Source organism: Pinus tabuliformis, chromosome 4_2 (assembly GCF_031772625.1).
Source record: "Pinus tabuliformis cultivar Carrire ecotype Pingquan chromosome 4_2, CPIR1, whole genome shotgun sequence".
In the NCBI taxonomy this organism is placed as follows: Eukaryota; Viridiplantae; Streptophyta; class Pinopsida; order Pinales; family Pinaceae; genus Pinus; species Pinus tabuliformis.
The window spans coordinates 752,362,575-752,378,993 of NC_142304.1; the positions used below are offsets into that span (position 1 = coordinate 752,362,575).

At 37.0% G+C, this 16,419-nt stretch overlaps 2 protein-coding genes across 2 annotated transcripts; both read left to right on the top strand.

The window, feature by feature from the left end:
* The first annotated feature begins 1,824 nt into the window (after positions 1–1,824).
* LOC149171777 (uncharacterized) lies at positions 1,825–2,220 on the top strand. Its single transcript, XM_089426072.1, has one exon. It carries the CDS (start codon positions 1,825–1,827, stop codon positions 2,218–2,220), a length of 396 nt encoding a protein of 131 aa, XP_089282198.1.
* Positions 2,221–4,508: 2,288 nt separating this feature from the next.
* On the top strand, positions 4,509–6,641 carry LOC149171778 (peroxidase 5-like). Its single transcript, XM_089427598.1, has 4 exons — positions 4,509–4,750; positions 5,047–5,238; positions 5,528–5,705; positions 5,920–6,641. The coding sequence occupies exons 1-4, from the start codon at positions 4,517–4,519 to the stop codon at positions 6,342–6,344; spliced, it is 1,029 nt and encodes a 342-aa protein (XP_089283724.1). The 5' UTR covers positions 4,509–4,516; the 3' UTR covers positions 6,345–6,641.
* The last annotated feature ends 9,778 nt before the right edge of the window (positions 6,642–16,419 follow it).

The following is a 16,419-nucleotide window of genomic DNA, read 5'->3' on the forward strand; positions in this document are numbered from 1 at the left end:
GTTAAGGCACGGGTGCCCCCTCTCGCCCCTTCTCTTTGTGTTGCAGGCCTCTGTCCTCAGTTTCTACCTAAACAAGAAACACCAAGATCAATACTTACAGGGACTATGCATTGCAAGAGGGATCAAGAGCATTAACCATGCCCTCTTCGCAGATGATACCATGTTGCTAGGAGCTGCAAATCAAATGTCCACAAATAAATTGAAAGAAATATTGGAGGACTACTTCCAAGCTTCAAGAAGTGAATTAAACAAGGGTAAATGCCACGTTTTCTACTGGCTGCGGCAACTTCCATAGCCATGTTTCTAGGCTTTGCAACCTCAACAACCTGGTCCTCTTTTAAGTACCTTGGGCCATATTCCATAAGAGAGCTATGAGCAAAGGTTGGCTCCCCCAGATCGAAAAATTTAAGGCAAAAATACTGGCCTAGGGATCCTCCTGGCCCAGCATTGCTGAGAAGTCAATCCTTATTAAATCAATACTAAGCAGTCTTCTACTTTTCCAATTCTCAGTTCTCTTAGCGCCAGCAGGAATCATTAAGAAGATGGAGGAGAAAATTAGAAATTTTCTCTGGAAAGGAGGCAAAAGAAAGAAAAGAAAATTCCCGTGGTAAACTAGGAGATCATCTCCAGGCCATTGCAGGAAGGAGGATTAAACTTCAGGGATTTAAGCATGCAAAACTAAGCAATGGGAGCCAAGCTGATATGCAAGATCATTGCTCCAAAGCGAGGCTGGGTGCAACGGGCGTTGTGGAGGAAGTACTTCAGAGGGAAAATACTGAGATGCCTGAAACATCCAAAAGAGCTCAACAGGACCCCCTCTCAGCGCCTTAATCACGAAAGTGGGGCCACTCATCAGAGAAAACTCACAATGGGTGCTAGGGAAACGGAAAAAAAATAAAAAAATCTATGGCACGATAGCATAGCGCAAACCTTGGGAACGATTTGAAAGACTGGATGGATGCAGCTAGCATTACCACGCTCTGGGACATCTCAACCTCTAGCGAAGATCACTGGTGTGGCTGGAAGAAGATTAATTTCCCTCCTGTGCTAGTTGAAATGGGATGTGTTGATTGAAATGATGCATGGGGTGGCTCCTCTGCACGCAAAATAGAAAGACTCAAGAGGCCGGGGACCAAAATTCAGCAGCTACACAGTGTCTCAAGGGTACTGCAAATTCAAGGAAAGGCCTCACGTGCCTCCAAATTCGGTGCCCTGGATAGGTACCTGGAACTCCCCAACCATCCCAAAATCCATTATTTTTGCTGGCTGCTATGTCATCAAAAAATACTTACAGATGAGAAGAGGGGATTTCGAGGTCCATCAAGATGCACAATGTGTAAGAATCACTAGAGTGCAACTATGCAGGTGTTCGAGCTACTGGGAGCAGCGAAAATGCCTATCCTCCCCCAATCTGTCGAGGACCTACTCACTGGGTGGCTAGCGAGATACCCAGGCCCAACACCAAAAAATAAAATAGTCAAAGCAGCATGGAATGCACTACCAAAGTTTATCAGTTGGCAGATCTGGCTGGAGAGGAAAAGAAGAATTTTTAGAGGCAAGGAATAGCACTATAAACTTGTAGCTAATACAGTGAAAGGTCAACTAAATGAATGGCTAAGAGACAAGTGTGATGACTCAAACTTAAATCAACCAGACATAGAGTTTGGAACAACCATCAATCTCACTTTCCAAAATTCGCGAGCCACATATATAAAACTCAAAGATTGGGAAATAAGGAAAACTAAAGAGGAATTTAAATCCTGGCTATCCAAGCAATTAATCCCCATCCTCTTCTTTGACCGGGCAGCCAAGGGGAATCCTGGAATGGCTGGGGTTGGAGGTCTCATTATAAATCCAGCAGGGATTACTACTCATAGATTTGCATGGGGATTGGGCCACTCCACAAGCATTGACGCTGAAGTCATGGCGCTATTCCATGGAATCAAAATACTAAGTGGGTTGGGGCACAAAGAAGCTGTTGTTTTTGGAGACTCCCAGGTCATCATCAATGCAATGGCATACAATACAAAACCAGAAGATCTACAAGTTGCAAGGGCAATTGCTAGAATCAAAGATATGATAAAGCTTCTAAATCTAAAATTCTTCCATATCCTGCGAAGCAATAACAAAGAAGCAGACATAGAGGCAAATAAGGCAGCTCAACTAGGTGTCAGAACTCTAGTCACAGACAACGAAATCTTTTGGGACCCAATCCCTTAATCCTCTATGTTTTTCTATTTTCTGGTCAACCAATCTGTATGCATCCATAAGATTGGGAAATCAGGAGCAAGAAAGCAAGTGAAAGATTGTAAAAACAGGCATTTTATAAGTCTGTGGGCCATGATTAGATGGTTGGAGAGAGGTCAAGAAATTAGTTCCATCGTTTGTAACTGACATTATGGGTTTTCGCCAAATACTTAATGAAAATCCCATAATGTTCCTCTAAAAAAAAAATTGTAATATATAGTAAGTTTCCTGATAGGTCAGAGATTGGCTGATCAATTAAGCTAATGGTGCTATTATGTAATCATATATGTGTACCATGTTGTATAATACAAAACAAGCTGTTTTTTCCTGCGGATGAAAAAAGGGTTAATGATTAACTCATTGCTATAGCACCTAGCCCCAAGTAACGACATTACTGAGCTTCCCGTTGCACATGGGATTATAATGATGTTAACGTTCTTGTTTTTGCTCACTGCCGGGGAGATTCGCAAATATTTCATCTCTGGCTCAGGATATTAGTGCTTATCATCAAATTTGTTATTATTATTATCTTATAATACCCCCAGGTTATAATGATGCGAACTTATTTCATTTGTTCATTGCCGAAGAGATTCGAGAATATTTTATTTGTGGTGGGTGAGATTTGCTAGGCTAAGTTTAAGTAATTATAATATAATACTCCCCGATTTGAGCAACCTTACACATACGTTTGAGAGAGCTTTGTTCAGCAGTGACACAATGGGCGGCCTTTGCAAAGTAGGCAGAGTTTATTTGTGTCTAACCAATACGTTACCTAATTCGTGTTCACAGCCCATGGTTGCTCTAAGCCGTTTATAATTATAATACTTTTAGAAGTGGACAAAGATGCAATACATACATGCATGAGCGATGTCAGAGTGGCCGGTATTTAAAAAGTGATCGGGACTCAGTCTACGTAGCCCGTGAGCTTCGGCGGAAAAATGATAAATAACTGCGTGTTGATGACATCGAAACGTGTGCATAAGGTTTCTTCGTTATGTAATGAAGACTCATTGTGTTTAATAACATTATATTAATCGAGAAAAACACCTTCCTTGAAAACCGATTTTGTTTGGTAACAGTATATTAATACAGAAAAACACCTTCCTGTTCTTAGCTCTGGATTTATTTTGATTGATAACATTATATTAAGAGAAAAAAACATCTGCTCTTGTTCTGGAAGATTCGAAGAGGTAGTCTCTGTACATAGTAAATTGAGGAATTCAGGAGGTAATCTCTGTAGATAGTCAACAATATAAGGAATTCAGGAGGTAAACTCTGTAGATAGTCAACAATGGTGATCTCTGTAGATAGTCAACAATATAAGGAATTCAGGAGGTAAACTCTGTAGATAGTCAACAATGGTGATCTCTGTAGATAGTCAACAATATAAGGAATTCCGGAGGTAAACTCTTTAGATAGTCAACAATATAAAAAGTTCCAGGGAGCAGATTTAGAGCCTGAGCTTAAGTCATGCTGATTCGATATGGGCGCAGTCAAAAAATTGACCATGCCTTTGTCTGTCTGATAATATTCCACTAATCAGCAAGTGACTTAATGATAGATTTAGCAGACATGTCAGAATCAGAGAATTGAAACCAAGTAAAAGATATCAGGACAGGACATGAGGACAGTCAAAAAAAATTAACCAGAACATGAGAACAGTCAAAAAAAAAAAAAAAAAAAAACAAAAAAAAATAACCACCCCATGTCCCTAGGATTCTCAAATATTCAGGGAATCAGCAAGCTACTTGAAAATAGATTTGACAGACCTCAGAACTAGAGAATCGAAACAAGGTAAAGAAAGTGACGATCATTGACGCTCTACATTATAACTTGTCGAATAGTTGTAAGGTCAAAATTACGTGTAGAAATAGGAAACCTCTTTTGCCTATTCAACTCAAGTCTAACTTTTAACGAATTCGATTCGGGACGCTTACACTGCATCTTGATAACAACGTGTCCACGTTTGTACTTTTGGTAATGGATGGATCTGAGGAAGGTTGATGTATTTTCACGAAGTCTTCTGTTTGGACAACATCCTATAAATACAGAGCGTTTATGGAACGTGGTACTGCTTATAATCAAGGCTTCTTTACCCATCCCTAGTGGCACGAATTTCTGTAAGTTAGCGACAAAGCATTAGCATGTTTCTTCTCTATGCTACTTAGAAACTTCTTTTTTCGTCTCGAATTTGCTATAGGCTCTATAACTATTATTTACTGACTATCTAATAGTTTCTTCATATAAAAATCAAGATAGTGCAGTTTTTATGCGTATTGAAACGGCAATGGCGAAGACGGATCAGTACTCGGCCCTTCTTGCTCTGTTACTTTGTGCTGGTTTGGCAGCGGGTGCTAATGGGGCTCTTGAAGTGGGTTTCTACGATCACAGTTGTCCAAAAGCGGAATCCACTGTGTTCGAGGTTGTGAGACATGCATTCCTGAAGAGTCAAGAAGTAGCTCCTGGACTCATAAGAATGCATTTCCATGATTGTTTCGTCAGGGTAGGCTTTAATATTCCATCATTAAATTTTGATAAACATATCAACATTCAGGAAATGCAAGTTTTCACATACCTTCATAATGCTTTCGGCTATTTCTAGACGTTTCCCACTCAATAGGACAAAGCAATATCAACATATTTTCCTCTCCATCTCTATTCCTATCTATCTAGATTATGTGCCTCTGCTAATCGTTATCCATTATCACCATCTACTCCTAATCTGTAACTCATGAGTCCAATTCTAACGAAATTATAAGTTATAGTGTGTTTGAATGTTGAAATCATGACTGCTTTCAGGGATGCGATGGGTCTGTTCTGATAGACTCCACTGCCAACAACACTGCGGAGAAAGATAGCCCTGTTAACAATCCGAGCCTTCACGGATTTGAAGTGATTGACACAGCGAAATCGAGATTAGAGGCCATCTGCCCAAACACTGTTTCTTGTGCAGATATCCTAGCATTTGCTGCTAGAGATAGCACAAAGCTGGTAAGCATATCACAAATTATAAAACGTTACAGTTTTACTACAGGAGTCTACACAAGGGTTTAAAGTTAACTATTTCAATTTTCTCTCCTCAGATGTTTCAAATAACGTTATAAAAGAATACAAATGTCTCTGTAGTTACCATTGTACAGACATCGTTCGAATATAAGTCTATTTACCCTTTATATGATACTGAAGCAAGCGACAATGTGTATTCTAATTTACCTCGAGAACATATTTTATTAGCAAAACAATGTTGAACAGCAATTATTTCTTTTATAATTGATTGCAGGCATCGCCATATCAATATCCTCTTGGCTGGGATGTTCCTGCTGGACGAAGGGATGGAATTATTTCACTCGCTTCAGAAGTCGGCACAAATGTACCTGCCCCTACCTTCAATGTCAGCCAGTTGACTCAGAGGTTTGCATCCAAAGGTCTATCCCAGAAGGACATGGTTATACTCTCAGGTGCATACAATTTTTTGTGAATGTATTGATGTTGGTATATTTATGGTTGTGAAATAAGATCTTGCATTGCAAAAAGATCAGATACACTAGTGTAAAACAGTAACCATATATCATATCAGGGATTAAGATTTCAAAGGTTAGTAAAAATATTGTAATTTGTATGTTCATCGCTGTAATTTGTAATGTTCATCCATGAGTGGGTGTATTGATGCAGGAGCACACTCAATTGGTGTCTCTCATTGCACTTCATTCGTGACCAGGCTCTACAACTTCAGCACCACTGTTCCGACGGACCCATCTCTTGATCCTATGCTTGCTGACATACTGAAGAAGAAGTGTCCTCAGGGAAGCCCCAGCAACAACATCACGACCGTATTCATGGATGCTTATACGCCTGAAACTATCGACAATCTCTACTACAACGGCCTTCTAAAGAAACATGGTTTGTTTACCTCCGATGCAACGCTGCTCACAGATCGAAACACCGCAGCCGTAGTGAAAGCAAGCGCTGGGCGGCGTCACTTGCGGACGTGGCAAGAAATGTTTGCCGCTGCCATGGTCAGTATGGGAAATATCATAGAATTGACAGGCAACGAGGGAGAAATTCGTCGGAATTGCAGTGTCATCAATAGCTCATAGGCTGAGCAAGACGTGGCCCCCAGATGGGATGCTAGTTGATTGGAATGGGATTTAATCCTCGGCTCGTACGAATTCAATTCATGTGGTTTATTTTGTGTGCCTTCCTCCCTTCTAATAATAATGTAATAGGAACAAGAATAATAATTAATAACATCGTCTTCATAGCGTATTTGTTTTCCTCTATCCCGAGGATGAGAATAATGACATATGAAGTGAAACGATTGTTATTCATGTATTATGTATCGGTTTTGGTTAATAATAATTAAAATGTTTCATATTCAAGTGATTATTTATTCATATACTTGTTGTCTTTCCCAAATACGAAATTTCAGGTTTGAGTCATTCTTGTTTAGTTAAGTAGGCAATATATTTTTAAAATACATATGGTTTTTAATAAATAATTAGAATTTAAAAAATATTATAAAAATAATCTAAATTTATTTTAGTTTATATTTATCAGAAGATTTAGTTAAGAGAAATTTAAAAAAAAAAAAAATTCTAATTATTTATGATATATATTTAATGAAAATAAATTCACACTAATTTTATAATTGTGGGGCAAAGGCATAAATTAATTTTATATTTAATATAAAAGAATCATAAATCTAGCTAATATAAAAAATAATATTGAATAATATTAAATATATTCTAATAAAAACACAACATCAAGATATGGGTATCATATATATATATAATGTTTCTCTTTGCATAAAAGCATATGCATTTGATGGAACATTCCATGCACTTAAAAATGATTAGTTTTGTTAAAAAAGAATTAAAGAACTATTATCTATTTTGGCATTGTAGCAAGAATGTATTTGGTATAGCTCAAGTAAAATGACATGGATTTTACTATATTTTAACAATGGAAAGCTAATGCTTGGGATGCTCGTAACCTCTATATTAAGAGGATGCCCTTTAGAAATGTGATGTTTAATTTCCATTCCGTTTCACATAAAGTATCATGTGAGAAAAAGTCATGTTTTTTATCAACGAAACACAAAAACGAAGTGTGATGCAAATAAAAGCTTTTATTTTCACTATATTCTTATAGGTTTCTTGAACTTACATGGTCATATGGAAAGCACCCAAGATGTCAATGTTGCATTGTCAATCAAAGCAATCTTTAGCACTAAAAATTTGACGCTATTGATCTATCACATATAAAACAATAGTGTTTACATAAAAAGAAATAAGTATTGATTGTTTTCATGTACTCATCTTGTCTCATTTTCATTTAATGGCTTTATAACAAGGTGAATCAATTCAATTTATTATCCAAATTTGTGTTATATCTTTGTTTTTATTTAACATGCATGTTCACTAATAATATTGTGACATTATTATGCTACATCTATATTAGAAAATAGTTATACCAAAAATTTTGCAGTGTAAAATTTTTCTAGAGAATTTATTAATTCAATATTAAATAGTTTTCTCAATATATTTATCAAAATTTATGGTTTAAATATAGACAAAATCTTGTATTTCTTGTAAATTGACTATATTAAAATACATGATTTTGGATGTTTGACAGCTGAAATGATCTACACTAGTCTCCGTGAAAAAATGTGAAACAATTGACATCTTAATATGAAAAGAAATTAATCCCCTCACAATTATTCTCATCGATTCCGCCCCATTGAACTTTTTAGTTTAATTTGTTGTTCTCATTTAATTTTAGACATTATGCGTAGGCATTATTTTTTGGTGACCAAGCTTCCAAAGAAACTCTCTAACACTAAATTATCGATTACGAAGGTTTTTGCTTCTTTTATTTTTTACTTAAATATGTACTTTACTTGTTCTAAATAGATAGATAAAGTAATGGCTACTTCTAATTTCATACTTTTCGATGAAATATAAAGGATTTACTACTTAAAACATGGTATTTTTCTTGAAATATAGAATATTGGATATTTGAAGGTGTTTTGGATTCCTCCTCATTTAATTTGAGATATTTTGTTAGCTTCGATTATTAAGAGAAAATGCCTTTATAAACTTTTTCTATTATTTAATTTGTAATATATTATATATAGCCTTCTTCAAAAGGGAATTAGATAATAAAAATATCTTTTCTCTTATATTCAAGAAGTCTTACTATATTGTACTCCTCTGTTGCTTTATAGAAATAAAGTAAGAAGTGGATGTACAATGTGGGAATTAGATAATAAAAACATCTACTCTATTATATTCAAGAGGTCTTACTATATTGTACTCCTATTACTCTTTTTATAGAAATAAAGTAAGAAGTGGGTGTACAATGTGTATGCATCAATTTTTTTTCATGGTTATCTACATGCATCATACATTGTGTCAAATAAGTAGTTGAGTGGAAGAACTTTCTCATTTTGAAGGAAATAATGGGTGGTTTTTATTTCATGATTTTTTTTAGCATTTTTATGATGTAGGGTGATTTGGATCATAGTATTGTAATTTTCATAAAAAACAATTATGGTTATATTTTAATCTAGTGTAAATGAATTAGAATTATTACATATAAGACTAAATAGTGATGACATAGTCTAACGGTATGGCCAATATTGTAACAAATGCCAAGAAATATGTCATTTTTTTTTGTTTTGGTGCTCATGTTCATCAAAATTTTGACTGTGAGTCATAATTGCGACATGTGACTAAGTCTTCACAATTGTGATTATAGAATTTGTTTGTCGCAATTACGACGAACTATTTTTGGTGTCGCAAGATTTCATCTAATCTAAAACTATAATTTCAAAAAATTACTTTACTAAATCACATTAAGAACAAATTAAAAAAAAAAAACTTTAAATTCAAAATATATAGATCTTTTAAAGTTGAAATTTTGAGATGAAATACTTGGCATTGTGGTTGGATTCCACGACATCCATTGCACGTGATGATCACATTGTTTGAGGAGATTTTTACCACCAGCAACTTAGATTGTAACCCTATATCTAACGGTGAGGGGTGATTAGGTTTAATTAAAACTCTGATATTTGATTAGTAACCACATTTCATTTTTCAAATTGGTTTACAAGGCAAGCATGCCACAATGCAATTTTGCAATATGTCTCGAACCTTTTGAGGCCCTATATTTTTGTTTATGTATGTTGTTACTATTGGTAGACAAGATTGTCAGCAGAGGTTTTTGTCTTTGCTACCACAATAGAGGTAAATCACTTGCATCTTACTAATATGGTTTCTTAAATAAAATGTTTCAGTGTTTTTTCTTTTCCTTACCTAATCGTTTCAATTTACAGTCCTCCTTACTCATTTTTTTTCCATTATTACACACAGGTACTGACAAATTCTTGTGTGGGTTTTTTTATGTGCTCCATCTTGATTTATAATCCCAGGGTTTCAATATTTAAGCTACCAAGGTGAGGTAATTTCCTAATTACCCTAGCATGTTCTTATGTTCATTAACAAATTTACTCTACAGATCTTGTTCTGGCTTAAGCCTCATCATTTGGTTGCATATAATCAGAGAAGCCTATTGTGGTTCCTTCCTTGCTTATGCAATGACTATAGGACTTGCTAAGTAAGTTTTCTTTCTTCCTTATGGTTATTGTGGTGATACGCTCTCACTCTCGCTCTTGCTCTCTCTCTCGCTCGCTCTCTCTCTCTCTCTCTCTCTCTCTCTCTCTCTCTCTCTCTCTCTCTCTCTCTCTCTCTCTCTCTCTCTCTCTCTCTCTCTCTCTCTCTCTCTCTCTCTCTCTGCTCTCTCCCTCTCCGTCTCCCTCCGCCTCTCCCTCCCCCTCTCTCCCTCGCTCTCGCTCTCTCTCTCGCTCTCTCTCTCTCTCTCTCTCTCTCTCTCTCTCTCTCTCTCTCTCTCTCTCTCTCTCTCTCTCTCTCTCTCTCTCTCTCTCTCTCTCTCTCTCTCTCTCTCTCTCTCTCTCTCTCGCTCTCTCGCTCTCTCCCTATCCCTCCCCCTCTCTCCCTCGCTCTCGCTCTCTCGCTCTCGCTCTCTCTCTCTCTCTCTCTCTCTCTCTCTCTCTCTCTCTCTCTCTCTCTCTCTCTCTCTCTCTCGCTCTCTCGCTCTCCCTCTCCCTCTCCCTCCCCCTCTCTCCCTCGCTCTCGCTCCCTCGCTCTCGCTCCCTCGCTCTCGCTCCCTCGCTCTCGCTCCCTCGCTCTCGCTCTCGCTCTCGCTCTCTCTCTCGCTCTCTCTCTCTCTCTCTCTCTCTCTCTCTCTCTCTCTCTCTCTCTCTCTCTCTCTCTCTCTCTCTCTCTCTCTCTCTCTCTCTCTCGCTCTCTCGCTCTCCCTCTCCCTCTCCCTCTCCCTCCCCCTCTCTCCCTCGCTCTCGCTCTCTCGCTCTCGCTCTCTCTCTCTCTCTTTCTCTCTCTCTCTCTCTCTCTCTCTCTCTCTCGCTCTCGCTCTCTCGCTCTCCCTCTCCCTCTCCCTCTCCCTCTCCCTCCCCCTCTCTCCCTCGCTCTCGCTCCCTCGCTCTCTCTCTCTCTCTCTCTCTCTCTCTCTCTCTCTCTCTCTCTCTCTCTCTCTCTCTCTCTCTCTCTCTCTCTAATCTAATCTGTCAAAGTCACCCGAGGATCACACCTGGCTTGGGCCACACCAGACCTTAGCTGACTGGAATTTTTAACATGCATCCTCCCCCTAGCACAAGGTACAACAAACCCCATGAGGTTCGATCATGGGTCGCCTTGCTAATGTGGCTCATCCTCAACGAGTTGTGCTAGTGAAACTTAACATATATTGTTATCATTCTTATTAAATATTTTGATTTTATTTTATTTATTAAAATGTAATTTTAACTTACTAATATTAGTTTATATTATACATATTTTATGTATAATTGAATTCAATAAAAAGAAAATATAGATGTTCATACTATAACCTAGAAAGCTTAGATAATTTTTTGATATTATAATATTAAATTATTTTTTTGTTTTTATCTTCTCCTTTTGCAAAAACTAATTGTACATAATATAATGTATACAACTTGTGAAAATAGCTATAGTATATATTATTTAATAGTATCAAATATTGTAAATACTAAATATGCATTCTAACATATAATAGTAGTGATGTCTCTAAAATGTTTTTGGTTAGGTAAGCAAGCTTCTCCAAATCACATTAGGGATCAAAAAGTCACGTGTTAAAATTTTAGGAGGAAGAATCATCATTTTTGCAAAGGAACTATCATCACATATACAAGATCATTGAGCAAGAGAGACCAAAGAACCGAATACAACCACATGTGCCAACAATACGATACTTATGAAAATATTAACCTATTGTAAGACCATGCATAGGGTTTGATGAAGAAAAGAGATCTTCAAGACCAAATCCAAAAAGAAATCACACAAATTATGTGGTAGCTCTCAGAATATGATGGTAAGTGTTACATATGTTTGTAGATTAAAATGAAAATAATGAAAGGTTTGATGCAACAAAAAACTTGAGCCATGGAAGGAATATCTAGATCTAAAAAAGTGCAAATAATCTGAAATTTCTTGCAAAATTATTGACAATTTCTCTCTCGATACCAGTTTATAGATTAAAATGAAAATATTGCAAGATTTGATGCAACAAAAAACTTGAGGCATGGAAGTAATCTATAGATCTAAGAAAGTGAAAATAATCCAAAAGTTCATGCCAATTGATTGACATTTTCTCTCCCACTATCAATGAAAGATTGTAACACAAAGGTTCCCAAATATTGTGTAAACATATCAGAAATAATAAGTAGGGCTCAAAAGATCAAATCAGAGTGTATTATTATGTTTTTTAAGTTTGTGAAATTTTCATATGGGATGCATCAAATCTTCTTCCCTCTTGGGATGGGGAGAGAGGGTGAATTTATTTTCTTGAATCTTAATTCAATGTTCTCAGCCAAACTTTTTTTCCCTTGAAAAAATCTAGGCAAATCAACCCCGAAGGAAATCTTTTAAACTCCATCAACCAAACTAGAAGGGCCTAACTCCAAGGGCGTCGAGGAGAATTGACCCTGTGACCTCTCGATCGGCGAGGTACTTAACAACAAGGACTCGACTAGTTGAGCTAACGCTTGAGGATTTCTTGGCCAAACTTATCATAAAGGTGAAACATATTTTTCGGAAGTGAATTTATTTATTTATTTTTTAATTTTCAACTTTGACGCAATTCCAATATATAACCATAACAATTTTAACTCCCCAACATTACAATTCCTACTCCAACTCTATCACAATTTCAATGTCTAAACATTGCAATTTTGATGCCCCAACGTCACAATTTCTAACGTTTAAACATTAAAATTTCGACAACCTAATGTGGCAACAATAATTGTCAAAATAACAATGCCTTTAATTGTGACAACGAGAACCACTAAACTTTTGATGATCAAGGAGATGTTAAAAATATGACCATAAAATGTTCAAATTTTGGCGAAAGCTCCTTTTTGTCATTATAGATACGAATGCTTGACGCAAGAAAGACAAGGAGTTATTGCAATCTATTTCTATGTGTATTAGTGTTAGTTGTCATGGTAATTGATTAAAATTGTGAAATAAAGGTTCTATTTAGCCAAAATATCAATCAATCAATCATGTGTTGGAAATAATACTGAGAGGGGGGGGGGGTGAATCAGTATTATCAAGCCAAATATTCCATTTTTAGAATTCAGAGGATATACGCTTCTTCAGTTAGTAAAACCCGCGTATATATGCAACTATGTAGAAGGAAACGCGGGTATACAATGCAAACTTATGATTTACTTTATCTTTCAGATGTTGATTATTAATTTGTGTATCTGAGTGAAATAGATAGTAACCCGACCAGTAAAACAGAACAGAAGATAGTCACACACAAGAACACAAGATATAAGGTGGAAACCCAATGTGGGTGAAAACCACCTGCTACAATTCGTCTCTATCTTTATTTAATTAGAAACTTCCTTTTATAATGTACTGGTGCAGTCCTTTACCAGTACGTAGGATACAACCTTCAGAGAGCTAAAACCCTCTCCCGTTTTCCAGCTTCTCCTGGAAGGCAGCTACAACCCCCTTAGCTCTTGTACTAGCCAAGATACTAGTATGTAGGTGCTGGCCTACTGAAGGCTACAATATTCTCTTTCTTCCAGGGACCATGTTTCATAAATTTTGGGACCGGATCCATGAACATCAATCAATCATCAAGTATATCTACATCAAACAATCTCCTTTTCCCCAATTAGAACTGAATCAAGTAAACACTTCTCTGACAGTTGTACCCAAAACACAGTAACAGTAACCACACACCAAATTCTAAACCCAGAATACTGCAGCAATAAAAAAAGGCAACTAGATCATTATTTAAAAGATATATGCTACTTCAACAACCTAAAACCTGTGTGCATACGCTTCTGTGTTTGGACCAACCTGTGTATACGTCGTTTCCATTAACTGAACTAGTGTGTATACGCTATTTCACTTCACTGAACCTGCGTATAGATCTATAAAGAATAATTCATTCTTTCAAATATTCAGACACTAATTAACCGAGATTGTCAGATTTATAGATCAAGCATGTGCCTCATATAACAGATCAAAATCATACAAACATACTATTATTCAAGCTTAAATATTATGACCCATCAATAGAACTTATCCATCTTTATGTGCTAAGGTTCCTCCTTCATTCAGATCCAGATCTGCACCATAACTCCAATCATAAATATTTCAGATCTAGCACTTATTAGATATTCAATTCATTTAGATTGATTGCCTTGCCAAATGATCTCCTTCCTCTTTTATAGTCTTAGGCCTTTCACAATACCACGGTCCAAAACCATAATAACACAATACCATGAACCCAATACCTTGGGTCAACACTTTTGGATTCAATACCACAGACCAAAATGATAGGATCAAAAATTGTCAGACAAATACCATGAGCCAACCATGAAAGTGCGTGAACTTTTCTCTTCATGAAAGGAACTTTTCTCTGCATGAAAGTGCATGAAATTTTCTCTATAGGAAAGAAACTTTTCTCTGCATGAAAGTGCGTGAACTTTTCTCTACATGAAAGAAACCTTTCTTTGCATGAAAGTGCGTGAAATTTTCTTTACATGAGAGAACCTTTTATCTTCATCAAGGTGCGTGAACTTTTCTCTACATGAAAGAAACTTTTATCTTCCTGAAAGTGTGTGAACTTTTCTCTACATAAAAGAAACTTTTATCTTCATGAAAGTTCATGAACTTTGCTGCACTATAATTTATCATCTGAGATGAGTGGGTTGCCATCAAGTACAACATATGTATCATAATGCCAACAATCTCCCCCTTTGGACTTGATGGCAACAACAACCAATCACTCTCCCCCTTTGTCATCAAGGGCAAAGGGTAGACCAAGATAATCTCTTTCCTAGATAAAATTTCTCCTACCCATACTCCCCCTGAGTACCTGCTGAAATCTTTGAATGAGCTCCCCCTTTGTATATGCCAAGATGTACCACTCTGTCCATGCTTCCTCTGAGTACATGCTGAAGTCTCTGCTCTGCTGAAGTGTGCTGTTCATTCTCCCCCTGACTATAAGCAAGGTCTGCAAAAAGATGTTTTACAAGAAAAACAATGACATATACATCATAAAAGATCGTCCTATCACCAAAAGTCTCAATACATACACCCATCACCCAAACAAGTGCGGATCATCTACCGAACCAAGTGGGGATACATCAGAAATGTACATATGACAACCAAAAACATTACATCTTCATCCCATGCATAGTGGGGAAACCAAGATAGGCCGTTACATGACCTTGACACCATAGAGACGAAATATCTAGAGCAATACTTATGAAAGACACCAAAAGCTGATAGCAGCAGCATCTGTTAATCACCATTCAGATCAACAACCATGATTTCCTTCTGTTCTTTCTCTGCATTTGTTCCACCTAAAACCAACAACAGCTGTGAACTAGAACCAAAAGCTTCTAAGATAATGCCAACAATGCATCATTAGAAGTTTATTTGCTCCCCCTAAACCTGTGCCAGAAGGTCTCTGTCAGACCCAATTTAGATTATCTCCACCATAACCAGAGCTTGTCCCTAGTGATATCCATCAAGTGTCCATATATGTGACTATATCTGTCCAAACCTGCGTATGTACGTGGATCTTCCTCAGGAAACTCGCGTACACCCATTTTTCTCTGAAATAGACAAGATTTAACAAGAAGATGATGCATCAACTACCCCCAGCTTCTGTCCGAGGTATTCAAATGTCTCCCTGGGTAGTGGTTTGGTGAGAATATCACCAACTTTTTCCTTAGAAGGAACATACTCCAACTTGACCTTTTGTTCCAACACTTGTTCCCGGAGAAAGTGATACTTGATTGGTATGTGCTTGGTTTTTGAATGCATGACTGGGTTCTTAGAAATATTGATTGCACTTGTATTATCACATAAGATGGAAATAGGTGGTGTACAAGTGATTTGCAAGTCCTGCAAGGTTTGCATCATCCAAAGAAATTGAGTGCAATAAGATGCAACAACCACATATTTCGCTTCAGCTGTAGATAAAGCAATCGAACTCTATTTCTTGCTGAAACAAGATACTAATCTGGAACCCATAAACAGTGCTCCACCACTTGTGCTCTTTCTGTCATCCACACTTCCAGCCCAATCTGCATCTGTATATGTATGTAGACTGAGATCTGTATCTCTAGGATACCATAAGCCGTAGTTTTGAGTTCCTTGAAGATACTTCAAAATTCTCTTTACTGCCTGAAGATGGGTTTCATTAGGATTTGCCTGAAATCTTCCAACTATTCCCACTGCATGCATGATGTCTGGTCGAGTACCTGTCAAATAAACAAGACTTCCAATCATGGATCTATAGGTTGGTTGATGCACTGCTGCAGATTCATGATTTGCACTGAGGTTGCATCCTGTAACCATAGGGGTACATACTGGTTTTTCATCTTCCATGCCATATTTCTTCAAGATCTACTTGAGATACTTGGTTTGAGACAAAAAGATACTGCCTTCATTTTGTTGGATTTGTAATCCAAGAAAATATGTCAGTTCTCCAAGCAAAGACATTTCGAATTCTTTCTGCATTACCAAGGCAAAGCTTTGAATCATAGCTTCTTCATTGCTGCAAAAGATAATATCATCTACA

What these genes read in the sequence shown, in the direction of transcription:
- LOC149171778 (XM_089427598.1), top strand. Translation starts at nt 4,517, where the DNA reads ATGCGTATTGAAACGGCAATGGCGAAGACGGATCAGTACTCGGCCCTT. An exon ending in TCCATGATTGTTTCGTCAGG is followed by an intron (nt 4,751 to 5,046) that starts GTAGGCTTTAAT and finishes GACTGCTTTCAG; the next exon opens with GGATGCGATGGGTCTGTTCT. An exon ending in GGACATGGTTATACTCTCAG is followed by an intron (nt 5,706 to 5,919) that starts GTGCATACAATT and finishes GTATTGATGCAG; the next exon opens with GAGCACACTCAATTGGTGTC.
- LOC149171777 (XM_089426072.1), top strand. Translation starts at nt 1,825, where the DNA reads ATGGCTGGGGTTGGAGGTCTCATTATAAATCCAGCAGGGATTACTACT.